This window comes from Podarcis erhardii (genome assembly GCF_964252035.2).
Source record: "Podarcis erhardii genome assembly, chromosome: 2".
Lineage (NCBI taxonomy): Eukaryota > Metazoa > Chordata > Lepidosauria > Squamata > Lacertidae > Podarcis > Podarcis erhardii.
This window is the reverse complement of record NC_138498.1, coordinates 40,671,590-40,688,705: the sequence shown is the minus strand read 5'-3', so window position 1 is coordinate 40,688,705 and position 17,116 is coordinate 40,671,590. Positions and strand designations below refer to the sequence as shown.

General features: G+C 45.1%; 1 protein-coding gene across 1 annotated transcript in view; it reads right to left on the bottom strand.

Annotated features, from left to right (window-relative positions):
• Window positions 1-16,916, bottom strand: part of LOC309334458 (heparan sulfate glucosamine 3-O-sulfotransferase 3B1-like) — a 31,370-nt gene extending 14,454 nt beyond the window's left edge. The window contains exon 1 of the mRNA XM_081848757.1: window positions 16,206-16,916. Within this exon, the coding sequence (XP_081704883.1) occupies window positions 16,206-16,786 (581 nt within the window). The 5' untranslated portion in view covers window positions 16,787-16,916. The remainder of the gene's footprint in view (window positions 1-16,205) is intronic.
• Window positions 16,917-17,116: the final 200 nt, after the last annotated feature.

Here is a 17,116-nt window from a genome sequence, read left to right as displayed (position 1 = left end):
ATTCCATCTTGCAGACAATTCATTACATATGGAAGGAGCCTGTCCTCTCTTTTCACTCTCCCTTGACACAAGAATTCCTACCAGTTGCTACAACTGGGGTAAATGTTCCCTGCCCACCTTTCCCCCATAAGAGTAAAGGTAAAGGGACCCCTGACCATGGCCAACTCTGGGGTTGCGGCGCTCATCTCGCTTTATTGGCTGAGGGAGCCGGCGTACAGCTTCCGGGTCATGTGGCCAGCATGAATAAGCTGCTTCTGGCAAACCAGAGCAGCACACGGAAACACCGTTTACCTTCCTGCTGGAGTGGTACCTATTTATCTACTTGCACTTTGACGTGCTTTCGAACTGCTAGGTTGGCAGGAGCTGAGACCGAGCAATGGGAGCTCACCCCTGTCAAGGGGATTCAAACCCCTGACCTTCTGATTGGCAAGTCCTAGGCTCTGTGGTTTAACCCACAGTGCCACCCATGTCCCTCCCATAAGAGTACCCGTGGTCATTTTACATCCTTTCCCCCTTTAAACTCACTTTCAGATACAGTCCAGATGCTACAGCAGGGCAATGGTTCTGAAGAGGCCACATGATGGAGCAGCAAGCAGGTAATGGGGAGAGGAAGAAAGGCTACGCACCAGCCCCATCGCCAAGCACATTGCAAGCCACACCTTCAAACCAAGTAAGGAAATAGCTTTACAATCGTGCAAGAAACTCCAAAAGCAATCTGAACCTGCCACTTTTCATTTTTTTTAATGGAGTGACATGTTGGGAAAGTGTGAGTGCAACAGTTTGAGCCAGGAACGTCATTGGGATTCTCTGGAATAAACCAGTTAAGTGAATGGTGCCAATAGCTAGATTCACAGGTTGAAGGTGCAGGATGGGCTCTATATGCAGAGGGGCGAGGGAGAGAATGCTATGTGGAAGCATCCTGAGGCGCTCTTAAGTGTGTGCCAACAGACTCTAAACAAGGAATGGCCTTCAATACTTGGGATGTGCCAGTACACACAACCACTCTTTGTATCCTGAATCCAGTGGCTAACAGCTTAGCATTAGATAAGCTGGCAGGTGGATGAGAGATGTTTGTGTCTCCTTCCCAATCATACAGTGTGCTCCATGGTCTGGGGGGGGGGAGTGAAATATTTGCTGAAAGAAGGAACAGCACTAAGGGAATATTCCATATACTCCCCCATCCAAAAAATAAAAATACAACCCTGCTATGCTAGCCTTGGTAAAACTGCTGGAGAAGATGCAAGACCACTTGAGGAAAGGATGGAGAAACTGTGGCCAGATGTTGTTGGACAATAATCCTCATAATCCCCAGCCACTTGTCATGTTCACTGCAGAGAGCATTCATTCTCTGGATGGCTACTGGTTCCCAACTCTTGGCATAAACCATATGAACAAGCCATTTCCAAATTCCTTGAAATTTACAAAGCCAGCAAACAGCCACAATACAAATAGTCAAAAATCATGCAGCTACAAAAAGCATCAATGGAAAGGTCCGCACCTCACCTACAAACCAGGAGTAGCCAACACAGTGTGCTCCATATGTTTGGACTAAAATTCCCATCATCCACAACCACACCACAGCCAATAGTGAGGAAGGGTGGAAGTTGTAGTCCACAACAGCTGGAGGGCTTCACATTGGCTACACCCTGCTGCAAACCCAGGGAATACAGGAGACAGTCCTGAGCAACCAGGGAAGAACACAAAGAGTTCCCTGCCCCGTCAGTTGGCATGACATGACATGACATGACATGACAAAACAAAATAAAAAAAATAAAAAAATAAAAAATAAAAATAATAAAATAAAAATAAAATAAAATAAAATAAAATAAAATAAAATAATAAAATAAAATAAAATAAAATAAAATAAAATAAAATAAAATAAAATAAAATAAAATAAAATAAAAATTTATTTGTACCCTGCCCATCTGGCTGGGTTTCCCCAGCCACTCTGGGCGGCTTCCAACACAAATACAATAATTCATCCAATATTAAAAACTTCCCTAAACAGGGCTGTCTTCAGATGTCTTCTAAAAGTCCGATAGTTGCTTATTTCTTTCACATCTGATGGGAGGGCATTCCACAGGGTGGGTGCCACTACCAAGAAGGCCCTCTGCCTAGTTCTCTGTAACTTCACTTCTCACAGTGAGGGAACTGCCAGAAGGCCCTTTGAGCTGGACCTCAGTGTCCGGGTTGAACAATGGGGGTGGAGACACTCCTTCAGGTATACTGGGCCGAGGCCATTTAGGGTTTTAAAGGTCAGCACCAACACTTTAAATTGTGCAAGGAAACGTACTGGGAGCCAATGCAGGTTTTTCAGGACCAGTGTTATGTGGTCTCGGAGGTCACTCACAGTCACCAGTCTAGCTGCCGCATTCTGGATTAGCCACATCAAGGCATGGAGTGAAATACTAGCCTGCTTTCTCACTTTATCAATGCCTGGTCCTCTTTCTGACTAGTCATCACCCTCTGGCTCCACACCCCACCGTCCCCAACAAAGATCAGCCAAACACCACCTAGATGATGGTTAAGACATATAAATGGAAAGAGATCAGAATTTCCTCCACCACATCTGTGCCTAACACTTAAGCAAATTAGTATATTAAGAGAAAAGACAAGTGATATGCCAGCTATTCTCCCCATGCCAGCTCCACCCAGCACCAGCACCCAACTTTCCTCCTTCAAGCAGATGCCAGAGATTCAGTCTTCCTGCCTGAAGGATGCACTAACAAGTTCAGCCATTAGCTCACATCTCCTAACATCTTCACTATAGGGTTGCATCCCAAGCTGTCCATGTGAATGCAGAACAGAACTTTTACTGTCCTCTTCTACCCCTGGAGTCCCCCAAATGGCCCCAAAAGTCCCCTCTACACAGGGGGCAGAACAAGAGGGTGAATCTCACTGTGCAAGTGGAAGTCCATTCATATGATACTGGGTTCCACCCAGAAACTACAACTTCTAATGAGGGGACTTCAATATTCCAGGTAACTGTTCTTTCTTTCCCCCCAAACCCCAAACCCACATTTCCTGTTTTCGTTCGTCAGACCGTGCTGAGACATTCCCAGTCAGATCTACAGAATGTTTAGATGGTGGAAATGGAAGGATTGCAGGTAAAATGGTAAAAGGATTACAACACAAGTCATGAATCAGGGGTGCAACATCCTAAGATGCGGAAGTTCCTATAAAGCAAAGTTGGAGCACTGTTTTCTGGGAAATTTTCTGGGAAACGAGAAGTGATGGGAAGAGAATTTGTTTGGGCTTATGACAGTTTCCAAACACGATGCTTTGTTATGGATGTTTAAATAAGAAATAAACCTTCTTTGGTCCCAGCACTTGTGGTCAGCTGCCCAATGTTGCTTGCATATGCATAAATCAATATAAACAATACATTGCAAGGAACCACAGCTGCAGGGATTGCTTTTTCTACTGTTCTAATTTGGTGTGTTCACTTCACAAATAATCCAATGAGAGATTTCCTCTTCTCTCAAGAGATAATTGGAGCCAAAAAGCCTGACTTGAGAAAACACATTTCAGCAGAAGACAGAATGTCATCACCAAGAATGAGAAATTAGTAACAAATCCATATTTTACCAACCAGGCTTTTATTGTCTTTTTGCTTACACTCCCAACTGCATTTCCATCCTCCATGCCTCCCCACCGCTTTCTCTCACCTCCAAACACCACACTAGATATGCATTTCAAATTTGGGTACTGCAAGGTCCTCCAGATGTTGTTGACTCAAATCCTATGCTGGCGAACAGTCAGTGATGATGGGAGATGTAGTCCAGCAATATCTGGAAGGGCACAGACTTCCTGACCTTGGAGAAGGGTTTTTCCCATGTTGTGATTTTTGCATAGCACACACATACACCATGATTCACAATATATTGCCAGGTCAAGAACTATGAAACAGATCTCACGATATGGATTTCAAACCAGTTTTGGATGGTATATCAATGTATCACCCAGCCGTATTTGGGGGTAAAGCCAGTGATTAATTGTCAGGAATCAAGTCAAACCTTTTGAACAGCTTCCCCACCTCCAAGGCAGCAGTTAAGATGCTAAGTTTGATTTGCTGCTTAAAACAAAAAGCAGCAAGTAATCTCATTCATCTCTGACAGCCACTTATGCAACTAATTTTTTGCTGGTGATTGATATTAATGCAAATTTATATATTCCACTGGATCTTGTTTGAAAGAGCTGCTCTCAGCTGCTCTTTTTGTCCTCAAGCAAATGGGAGAGGTTTCACCCTCCTACGCATTGCCCCAAAACAGAAGTACCTTTTTTCTTTTCTTTTTTCTTTTAGCATTACACACAAGGGTGGCCAAGTGGATGTCAGTGACTGATGCAGCCAAAGCAAGCCTGATCTCTCCAGTCATGGGGCTGCTGGCCTGTTATTGGCTTTCAAATCTGTTTGACAATCCGGAGAACTGGCAAGCAATTTCATGTACATATACATTGCAGTCATCACTTCAGTTGACAAAATGATTTCCCCATTTCTTAATGAGGCAGCATGCAGCACACATTATATATAACGAGTGCTAGTCAAAGAAGCTCATGTTTCTTGGCACAAGGATTTTAAAATATTTTTTAAGGCCAGATACAACACATTAAACCCGGGAAACTGAGCCCAGCATTAAATTGTTTCGAGGGCAGCAGAACTCGGTGCTGAGAGTGCAAACATCACACAACAGAGCAACAGAGCTCCTCAATCATTTCAGACACCACACAGTGACAACAGGTAGCAGCCTTGGTTGCTTTCCAACCCTGTAATTAGGCTACAGGAATATATGGAACCTGGAATTTGTTGTGCTTTGAGGCCATATGGTTTGCTACCCAGCAGAGCTCTGGACTATTTATTATCCCTTTGACTCAATGATCACCAGTCCTCGACGACAACAACAAAAGAGCAAGGATGTTGGTTATCTTTCAGCGCTAACTATCGGAAGCTGCAAAGCAGAATGTCCAGGCGCTAAATCCAGTACAGGAGATTTAAGTTTCTCATTTTAGCCTTCCATCTAAAAGGGCAAGCTGGACATTTCACACAGTTGCTGGACTGAATGATGTGAAGGCCTTGATGGCATTCTTGGATACAGCCAGCATTTTCAGCACAGGTGACCTCTCAGGCTCACAGAAATGTACGTGTGTATGAACGCAGTAATCCCCAAGATGTAGATGAATGCAGCCATTTTGACGGAGGAGAGGGCTTTGTTAGCAGCATACATACCCAGTCACTTCTTGTAAGTGTACAATCTCTCAAAATAAGGAGCATCTAGGAACAGCCTGAGACCTTTTGGCACCTGAAGAGAACAACAAAATGGTGCCTCCCTCCCCACCAAGGAAGAAGGGATGAGTTAGGATCTACATCAGATGCAAGAGGGGGTGGGAATAAAGCTCTACATTGTGTTCTGCTGTCCCTGTGGATCCTGCCACCTGGGTGGACTGGCCCAGAGTACGATAGACTACACAAACACATAGGCTTGCTTCACAAGCCATCAGAACTGGCCTGTTAAGGTCTTGAAAGTGCCACACAACTGGTTCTAAAATCTGAACTATAGCTGCAAGGTGAAGGGAATTAGGATGGCAGTTGTACACATGAATACACACCTTCATTATTTGAGCATGTTATTCAGAAATGGCACATAATACAAACATCCAGATTTGACAAATGCAGCAGCTGAGACGGACCCAAAGAAAAAGTTATTTAGCTTCTGCTCATGCCTGAATAGGCCAAATAAGAATGACCATTTTCCGCTCTTAATAACAGGTCTGCTAAAGAGCAAGAGTTGGGAAACATGGGTTTCTAATAAAGAGCTACTATCCCTGAACCACCAAGAGAAAAGCCTACGCAGAAAGTTTTCATCATCACTTTTTTATGCTACTCAGCAATGTTCCATTTCACTGACGGCCCCAGAGTCTCACCACAAGTCAGAGCCATGGGTGGACTCACCAGCCAAATATGTCCGCTCCGGCGCATGCTCAACTTCGGGGTTGGGGGGTTGGGGTGGGAAGAATCAATTCCTCAACAGGTGAGGCTGTGAAACATGATCAGGGAAGACAAAGCAGTTCCCGTCAGCGCCGTGCTGGGAAGAACGCATCATTTGCGCCGCACTGGGAGACATGCTTGAAACAGTAGTGCACTGAAATCTCAGCAACACGAAATAATCTTTGCCATCTGTCTGAACAACTCAACGCTCCTGTTGCAATCTGAAGGAAGGCTCCCAGAGAAACACAAGGGCCTTGCTGATGGATCACAAGAGCCCGTCCCTCCTTTGGGGGCCATTTTCCTCATAACTTCATGCTGCGACTAAGACATTGTGATTTGGGGCCTGCTGGAATCAAACTGGAAGGCTTGGAGAGTGGATGAAAAAGAGTAGGGAGACCCCCATCTTGAATTGTGCTAGGCTCTTGTCTCCAAAGAGCTTCATTCATTCAAGAGGCTGTAAGTATATTCTGAAGTAGAAGTGAAGAGCCCCTGAAGCTGATGCAGCATGAAATCAGATACAAAACTTTGCTCTACGGTTTGTTTCAGGGAACAGAGTTGGACAAAGTTCGGAATGTTAAAGCAGTATCTACAATTCCACTCAATCATTTTTCAAAAATGAAGAAGGACAGCTTTTCAGTTTAAGTATTATTATTTTATTTTTATTTTTTGGGGATGGGGGAGCTGTTATAAGAAATACATCATCATCATCATCATTATTATTATTATTATTATTATCATCATACTGCCTTTCCTCCCAAAGGAGCCCAGGGTGGCAAACAAACCCTCAATTCTTTTACAAAGCATTCTTATACCAAGTTCCCTCTGTGGTTTTATTCCCAGTCCAAGGGCTTAACAAACATGTACATCAATTGCTTATAGGTCCCAATGTTATCTAAGCACCAATCCCAGAAGCAGCCCCAGAGTTCATGTTGCCAGATTTCAAGGGAGTACCGGTAATGGATAGGTTTTTCCCCCGATGTGATATGTCAGCATCCTACCAGTCTGACACCATATTAATCTCCAGCCCAATACACTGAGAACAGGGATGCTTCATGGCTACCACTACTAGCCTTCCCAAATCGAGGAACAGACAGTGTGTACAAATACAACTCTGCAAGCATGTATCCGTCCACAGACTTAGCTTACTAGACCAAGGTTTAAAGTAGGAAAGGCTAGTACGTTCAGAATTCTCAAGGGGGTGTGTGTGGAAAGTTGCCATTGCCACCAGAAATGTGACAACAGAAGGTTCCCTATGGAATTAATTGCAGTGGAGAAGAAAATACAGGTCTACAACTAATGTTGTGAAGACACTATAACTTGAAAACACATTAGCAGCACATTTCTCTTTTTAAAAAATATAGCTGGGAATTGTAGTTTGTTAAGGGTTGCTGTGAATTGTAACTCTGTGGTAGATAAACTACAGCACCCATAATTCTTTGAGGGAAAGAATGTGCTTTAAAGGTATAGTGTGTATAAAACCCAAGTCTCTGGGCCCTTCTTCTATTTGTCTAAGATGCACAAGCAACCTTCATTTGGACGCAGGGGAGGAGGGGCAGTTCTCCCCACCCCAAAATAATGCTTGCCTCCTACTAAAGAATCTCAGTATTGGAGGGTGGGACTAGCTTAGGACACCAGGAGTTTTATAAGTCATAAGGGTCACAACTTCAGCAAAGCATCCAACACAGAGAACAATGAGCTCTTTTCCATTCTCTCCCACATATTTGCTAATCAACCTGGGAGCCATATGGAAAATCTAACAAGCACAATGGGAAGGCAGACAGGATCAATTCCCGTTACTGAAAAAATGGCATCCAACATTTGACCAAAGACTACTGGGATACTTTACTGTATCATATGTTCTTGTTTTAGCATTTGACTAAAATTTGGCAGTTCTCAGAAGTCAATGTCTAGGTGTTGTTGTTTTTACTCATTAGGAATCAAGCATCAGCATTCTAGCCACTGCTTCCACAGCCAGACATTTCTATCTAAGTAGAAAGAATTTCCAATTTCTAGGCAGATTAGGAGAGGCCCGAGGCCCCAAAACCAGAAATCATGCAGTTGCACATAAGGACACACACAGACAACATTCCCTCAAAATTTACACCATTTGGTACAAAAATTCTCAAGATGTACAGATTGTGTAGTTTGCTATACTCTTAAAAGGCCAAACAGCATTGCACATTAACCATTTTCACAGTGCAAAAACTTACGCTCACAAGTTTGGTAAGAGGTTGGTAGACTGTGTGTGTGCATATTTCAGAAAGTTACCCACATCTCCAATTTTCACAACTGCTGCCACCCCCCCAAAAAATAATTTATATTATATTATATTATATTATATTATATTATATTATATTATATTATATTATATTATATTATATTATTATAGTAACATAGCAATGGGGAAGTTAGGTTGAAAGCATTGTTCAAATACCAGTAAAGTTATTCTGAAGGTTTTAAGAAGCCTTCGATTGTATAAAGAAAGTGATTGCATCCTTCAAGCTTGGCTGCAAAAAGGGCCATTTTCTCCCACTTTGCTTTTGTCCACAAGGATTCCAGAGTCAGTGCCGAAGAGAGAGAAAAAACCCAGGAACTCTAGTGCTTGTAACTATTTAGCATTAATAGCTGGATCCAGTTTCCTTTCCTTTCCTGCCGAAACATTTCTGTTTGAAGCCACTAAACAGAAATAGTACGTTCCAAAGACCTTCAGCTATCAGGCTGCTGTTTTTTGGAGTTGTACAACAGAAGCAGAAATATTTTCAAAAAGAAACCTGCACTAGAATCATTGCCGGAAGTGTGAAGTTTAGCAATCTCTTCCCATTACAAACAACTGAGCAGAGAGAGATCAGGGTGGCATAAGATTTTAAGATCGAAAACAAAATTATTCTAGTTTAGCAATTGTGTACATATTACAAATGCAAAATAAATGTAGGGGTGTGTGTTTTACCATTTAACTGATTCAGACTAAAGTTGTGCACAAGTCAGAATACAAAAATGCATTCGGGTCTGAAATTTCTTGCTTGGAAACACATGTGCACTTATCTGGGGTAGGTACAAATGAGCACAGCAGGGCTCACCTTTGAGCATCCATGCAATCCTAAACACAATTAGTAGAGTAGCACAACAATCCACACAGGTCAAGATCAGTAGGGCTTAATCCCAGGTAAGCACATTTAGGACTGCAACTTCAGTTTAATTAACTCCGTAAATGTGCTTATGCTTGCACAACTTCATGACAACATTTGTCAGAATACCACAGGATGTTCTTCAGAGATCCCACTATGCTCCATGTTCTGAAATAAGCCAAATCCAAAATAGATACCTCATAGTCTTAAGATTATTATAATCACCATGATCTTTGCTTGGAGCCCCATATCTGTAACTGCATAATTACTAGCTTCACAGAAGTAGTTTTTTCCAGGAGGAAAACTGCTTGCATGTCTGCTGAATTGGCCTTAGACTAATAGATACATTAATTAAAACAAGAGGCATTTTATTCTGGTGAATCATTTAAGCGTAAATAGTGTGATTCTGCTAGTGCAGGCAATCCCATCCCTAAAGCAAAGTGTTCTCTTAAATATTGACTTATTCCACTTACTGGATCTGGGAATCTCATTTGCAATTAGCTGCGTACCCATTCTTTACATGGGAAGGATTAATCAACCATTTTACAGTCTAATTTAGGTCGCTAATTTAATACAGAACTCAAGATGCTTTAACATAATTTCGCTAATAAAACCATGACAGCCAGTTCTTTAGCCAGCCACACATAGTTCTTTTTAAAATGCTATGGATGCTATTGAGGATCAAACTTTTCCAAAAATAGCTAAAGAGATGCTGCAGATATTGAACACTTTCTCTTCTCAGTTTTACCCTGTTTAGCTGTTGCTAACTCAAGAGCCATATATAGAGTTGCTTGCTGCCTTTGCCTAAGCAAAGTTAGAGATAATGCTGCTGTTTAGATCTCAGGAGCATTTCCATTTGAGATTACTGTTACATTTTAACTCAGAAATTAAGGTGTGATTCAGTACACACTTATCCAGGAATAAATACCTCTGAATGCAACAAGGCTTACTTCTGAGCAGAGGCTGCACTGTCTGAGGCTAAAAATGTTTTAGGTGTGTTATAGTGTCCCCCCCAAGTCAGTTTTGATACTGCACATATGGAAGCTTGCTTGCTTTAAAACACACAACCTTTTCTCAATAGTTCAAGGTGGCTAACCTTGAAGTTAATCATAGATAACACTGAAAGCTTTGCGGTCAATATGAACAGAAAATCCCAAGGAGTCATTTCCTCCACTTCCCTTTAAGAGCCAACTAGGCTAGGGTCTAAAAAAAAATAGTTGACTAATTTGGGGGTGCTTAACTAATCAGATACACACAACCCCTACAATGCCTTGTTAATTTTCACCAGAAGCAGGGTCTTCCATAAGAATTTTTAAAAATAGTTCTTTAAAAAAAAAAAAAAATCTCCAAATTCCACAGCAATACCTTTAAGTAGGACCAACCAAAGTATCACAAAATTTTCACTTGGAAATTAGTTTGAATGATGACAGAAAATGTGATAAAATGAATTAAAAAATTTTGAAAGCCTGTCATGGCAGTAACCAACCATCCTCATCAAAAATTGTAGATTTCAAATAGTCCAAGTGGCAGATCTCCTGCTGAAACATATCACACAAGAGGTGAATTTGCTGACGATGAACACTTGCATCTCCCTTCAGAGGCGAGCCTTTTGATAAAAAATAATATCCTAAACTAGTCCCTAATCCTGGTCACACTTGTGCATAAATGGCTTCCTCGTGATGAGTTAGCTGCAAAAAACTCATAGCCTTTGCAGAATTTGAAAAAAGACTTCTCATTTACTTCAATGGCTATATTACTGCAGTTTTCTCTTCCCCATAAAATCAAGTAAGTTGAATTATGATTTGTGGCTATTGTCTCAGTAATAATGTAATTGTGCCATAACCCAAAACTTGAGCGAATTCAGCTATCAGAGCAGAGATAGGGTGGAGGCGTCCCATAAAAATGTAGCCTATAGACTTACAATGGTCTGGTGTCAATCCAGTAAAGAGGAAAAATAGAAGCCATTCAAAGCCAAAATAAAATTCAGTTGTATACAAAGATCTTTAGGAAAAGTCAGTATGGTTCTACTAACATGCTGTCACATTACATATCGCCAACTCTGAAGTTGCTTTGGCAACGTGGAGAAAGATAGCGTTCAAAATCGTACGTCAGTTCAAGCACTTGGCAGTGGAGTTTTTACGAAGTTGAAGTCCTAGATACTTTACTTTTAGGAAAGATTTCCAGTTAATTGAAATGGGGCTTACTTTTCTTTCTTTTTTGAAAGGGAGGTGCCTACTTTTGAAAAGGCACACATAGTAGTTTAGTTTCTGTTAATATTTGGTTGCTGAAGGGAAGGGTCATGGTTCTGTTTAAGAAAGCATTGTTTACAACAGTAAGTTATACTCTAAACACCCTTTCTTGGAGGGGGGGTGCTGCTGAGTGAAATTAAAACCTACATTTAATTGATTGCAACTGTTAAAGTATTTTAAAGCAGAAATCATTAATCTGCCACTCAGGCTCTTGCCTCCGTTATAGATCCCTCCCAAAACTATTCTTGTTTACGTATCATGGCTTCCACTCACAAGTCACAGTCCCCAGCTGAACTACCATAAGACAATTTAGTCTTATTAAAACAGGACTAACACCCCAATCCAAGAGCTCATTAAAATCATATAGGAGACTAAGATGGTTTAGTTTCAATAATAATCAAATTGAAGTAACTCAGCTGAAAAATGGTTTGCCGATGCTGCACGGGCAGTTTGTGTCACGTGACAACTTCACAGCAGCTTGAATTGTTTGTGAGAGAACCAAGCTATTTCTCAGAGTTTTCGTAGACAGTGATTTAACAAAACAAAGCCCACTATTAAAGCAGCATGTTGTGCGCTGCAGCTGAAATCAAGCTGCCCTTAATAATTCAGCTTCAACTCAAAGCAGTGCTAAGCTGGAGTCTTTCTTTATTCCCCCCCCAAAAAAAAAATGTTCGTAGGAAAATGTACACCTCAATTCAAAAGAACAAGTTTGTGTATATTGGTTTAGCTTAAGAAACTATCATTTGCCTAACTACACATTGATTTTTCTCTTGCACAGAAGTCCTTCCTTTAAATAGCAGCAGATTGACTATTTGGCAAAGTGGGGGGGGGGGGAGTAGAAGGGCTCAGTTGGGCCTTAATTAGGAAAACTGTTACATCCCTGTTAAATAAAAGCCACCAGCCAGATCAGCACCTGTAACTATTGCCGTTTCGACATGTCATCTCCTTTAAGGCAACATTGCTCCAGCTGACATAAAAATGGCTTCAACTAAGCTTGGATACTATATGCAAGGCTGCCAGTCTTAAAAAGAGATGCTGCTATTTTTATGCCTGTCTACTCAGGAGGAATCCCCAACAAATCCAAAGTGACTTACTCCCAAGTAACTGTGCATACACTGAGCCAGTCTCAAAGAGAAAGAGTTGACCAAAGAGAGAGAGAGGGGAAATAAAAGGAGTAAAACTGCAGGATTGTGCTGAATATGCCAAGCAGGTAGAATCTCATGCTCCATGGCTTGTGTGGCTGGAGAGGGGAAGAGAGGAAAGCTCATAAACCCAGTGCTAAACCCATTTCAGTTTCCTCAAGGATGCTGGAATATTATTCTAGGCAATTAAGGTGGTCATATGTTTGGTTCCCATTCTTTCAACTAGCATCTTTCCAAGGCCTGCAACAATTGGACATCCAGCTAATCTGCATAATTCATATTTGCATAACCTGCAAACGTTTCCTATCAAGTCACTGGCACTCCAGACTCTGCACTTATCTAGCAAGGCCCAGCTTTTTAAAAACCATCCTGAAAATAAGACTGGCACCAGGAAAAGTGCGGACATGCACATTTGATCAAAAAGTGGTTGCATTAGCCAAAATCATGCCAAATAAAAATCCTGTGAAGTTGGGGTTCAATGCGAGGTAACTGTTACTTTAAATTAGTTACTTTAATATGGCTGTGAATGACAAACAGCACAGACCTTCTTCCCAGCCACCTTACGTGTTAATGCTTTTGAGTTTCATCGTTTAACAAAACTGCACATCAAATGCACACCTTTAAGCATGTGGCTTTCCAGTGATTAAGTTTCCCCCCCAAAAATAGTTAAACCACTTAGGCAAAGTTGAGGAAGAGTTTTAAATGCAGGCTCCCATTCCATCCACCCAACCCGCAACTTCTAAGCAAGTTGAAAATTCCCCCCTAGTTTGGCCTTTAGTAACACTTAATGGTTTTCGTCTTCCTGACAGCTCTGCTCATTAGCTACAAGCAGTAGTTTGGGGAGGATCTTTTAGAAAACCTTGAAGGCCGTCACCCTGGATAACAGAGATCCGGCTCTTCACAGCCTCGGCTAACAAAATTAGCACTAGCCTCCCTAATCAAAGGCTGTGGCGCTGGGCTGTGGGAGTGACAAAGGAGAGCCGGGGAGGAAGGAGCCGGGAAGACGGGGACAAGCACAGCCTGCCTACCAAACAAGGGACTTGATCCTCCTGCCAGAGCAGAAGGCAGGAAGCCCTTGATTTGCTTTCGCACTCTTGCTTACTTGGCCCACAATTCCTCCAAGAAGCATTTGTGTGACCCTAAATGAGCAAAAGAGCTTGGCGTCTCCAAAGACGTTTATATTGTGTCTTTCCGTTTTACTTTAAAAACAAATTCAAATTTCCTTTACTGAAAGCAACAACTACATCTATTGATTGGTATATGTTAAATTGTTGCCACTGTTCTGGCTCTTCCTTAATCAAACCCTTTTTCCCTGTGAGATGTTTTAAATTGTATCCTATCCTATTTAAAACAGAATGTTCTAAACACACACACACACAAACAGCAACTCGGCCATGTGCTTAGCATAGCACAGGTTTGGATTTTGGATTTGTAATTTTTCCATCTCCCTGCACAGATTCACTCAAAGTTCTGCAAGCTGGTTTTTTTTTGAGGGGGGGTGGAAGTGGAAGTCACCTGACTTGAGTGCAGGGCTTGGAATGTAAAATCAAAACCATTTTTATTTATAACAGACAAGGCTCTCCCTCCAAGTTATCACCACCCTATAAATCAATGGACACCTCGACTGTACAAGGATTCATTTCCATGCCCTGACACATGTTGCACAGACGACGACCGCATCCCATTACAGATGCTTCAGAGGCTTCTCTTCGCAGGTCTGCAGTCAGTCCCCATGAAGCGCAGAAGGTCAACGGACAGATCCGTTTAAAAGCTGCAGGGTGTTGTTTTTTTAATCGCACCATCTCCCCCTCTCCCATGCATCTGAAGGAGAGGAGAGAATCACCTGCCGCTGGCTTGATAACTGGTGTCTACAGCACTTTCCCCCATAAGGTAGCGGAGGATTTCTGCCCCCCCCCCCCGCAAATAAAATTCTCTCCTTTAGCAGGAGGACGGAGAGATCAAGCTCGCAAGTCAAACCGCACAGGCTGATCTTAGACCCGCTTAAGAAAATCCGTTGCCTAAGATCTTTCGTTCCACTCTCTGCTCTCGTTTTGAACTCTGGATTATTATTTTTCTTGCATGCCCTCAATAGGACATTTTTGTTTAAAACTTTTTTCCCCTCTCTAAAGCGTCATTTCAAAGAGAGAAGTCCATCGGCCAAGGACCGAGAAATGTGAAACGCGCAAGGAGCTGCCGTTGAAAATGACAAGGAAGAGGGCGCGCAGGAGACCGAGTGGAGCCGCCGCTGTCTAGATTGGGAAGGGCAACTCTCCCAGTCCTGTAGAACTTAAACTCGGCGGGATCGGGTGGGTATGACCGCTACTACGAGGCCTTAAAACCATCCTCGCACCCCCCAGAGGACGCGTGAAACTGCCCAAAGGACTCCACAACCATGCCAGATCTATTTGTCGTTTTAAATCCCAGTATCCTTAAAAAGCACCCCATGGAGACGCGTTTGCTCCACAAAGCAGGTCTAGGAAAGTTATGGAAGCTTAACTTTCATTAGCGTTTGCCGAGATTCCGTCGGCACAGCAAATCGCCGGGTTCCCGTGTCAAAATAATAAGAATCCCGAGCGGGCTGGCGGAGCAGGAGCTGCAGTGCTCCCTTTCGCCCAACAGAGCTCACTACCTCTCCGCGCACGGCCGGCGCCTCCTTGCACTGCCTTCAAACTCGCTCGCCGGCGCGCTGCTCAGATACACACGGACCTCACTGCCGTCTGAATGGGGCTGCGGGCTTTTTAGAGAGAGAGGAAGTGGGGTAGATCTAGAGCGAGTTCGGCTACGGAGCTTGAAACCGATTTGGAAGCGGGGGGGGGGGAGTTTCCCTTCCTGGCCCTCGGCTCACACCCGCTACCCTCCCAATACGCGCGCACACAAACAGCCCCCAATACAAACGCCTAGCGGAATTAATCCACGCCGGGGCTCCTGGGAACAATAACTGCAGGGCAACCGAGTCTCACCCCGTCCATCATGAGGGTCACGGACACTTGATGCCTGATACACTGGAGGCCGCGCGGGGAGACCTTCGAGAGGCCACCGGAGCCTCGAAACAACACGGCTTGGAGAGGACCCTCGACACGGCGTGTGGGCAGGCCCACTTACAGGCTCCAAAGGCGGCTCGGCCGCGAGGGCCAGTGGCCTCCCTTGCTTACTTCCCACCTTGACCCACGCCGGTTAATTCTCGCTTCCATCCACATCCACAGTCCCGGACACATTTTAAACGCATCCCTCTTTCCGGGAAGGGAAAGCGGGGAGAAGAGGGAACCCTCGAACAAGTCGCGTCTAAACCCGTTACTTGGGAGTCAAGGCTACTCAAACTCAAACTAAGAGCTTCAGAGGTGGCTTTCACCGCGCGTACTGTTGGTGCAATGGAAAAGCAGGACGATTCGGCCCGGGTCTCTCTCTTACCTTACCCGCTTAACTCCTACCCTTCAACACCCAGTAAAAGCCCTGTGTGTTTTGGGGGTGAAGTAACCAGTAAACTGCTAGAGAGTTAAGCGAGTCGCATTCTCCCTAGGAGTGGGGCAGAGGGAAATCTCCCACTTTGGGTCGATGGAGACACGTGGACGGGTTGCCGTCCATTCACACCCTGGTGGGGTCTCCGGTGGGCTACGCCTTCTGACCGGCTTCTAACGGCTCGCCCCCGACGAAGGGGGCGCCAGGCTACGCTAAAGGTCCGGGACGCTCTCCCCAAGGCTGGGCGTACCTGTACCAGGTGAGTCCCCGCTCGTAGTTGCGGTCGAAGAAGTGGGGCTCGGCGCCCACGGCCCTCACGTCGGGGTGCACCCGCAGGAACTCGAGCAGCGCCCTAGTGCCACCCTTCTTCACGCCGATGATCACCGCCTGGGGCAGCCGCTTGGTGCCGGAGCCGTTGAGGAAGCTGGAGATGGGGCTGAGAGGAGAATCCACGGCAGCGCCGCCGTTGCTGTTGTTATTCCCCCCGTCGTCGTCCTCGTCGTCGTCCTCGTCGTTGTTCTCCTGCTCGGGGCTCAGCTGGCCCTTGGAGCCCGGCGCCCGCAGCAGCAGCAGCTTGGAGAGCGCCGCGGGGTTGTGCGCCCGCCGGGCAGGAGGCGCCGAGCCGCGCAGCAACAGCAGACCCGGCGCGGCGGAGGCGCACGCCCCGGCGGCGCACGAATAGAGCACGCAGAGCCACAAGGCGAGCATGGCGAAGAGCAGCAGCGCGAGCAGCCTCCTCCGCCCCGGCGGGGGAAGCAGCGGCGGCGAGGCAGGGGCGCCGGGGGCATCGGGGGGCAGGCGGGCGCCGCCGCTCAGGCGCAGCTGGCCCATAGGCTGCAGCCCGCGGGAGGCAACCCCGGCACCATGGCTCGCGGGGCCCGGACGGCGAGGCGAGCGCAGGAGGCGGCGGGGCGGGGGGGAGGCGAGGCGGCGGCAGCAGCGCTCGCTCGCTTCCCGTCTAGTCCCGCTCGCGGTTGCAGCGAGTGGCGAGCGCAGCAGCGCTTCTTGGCCGGCCAGGCTGGAGCGCGGGAGGGCGGAGAGCAGGCGCGCCTGACTGGCACCCCTCGGAGCCTATAAGAGCCGCTCGCCGCATGGTAATTAGCCCCCTTTGGTGGAGCAAAGGCAGCCAATGGCTAACCGCGCCGCCCCCGTGGGCGGGGA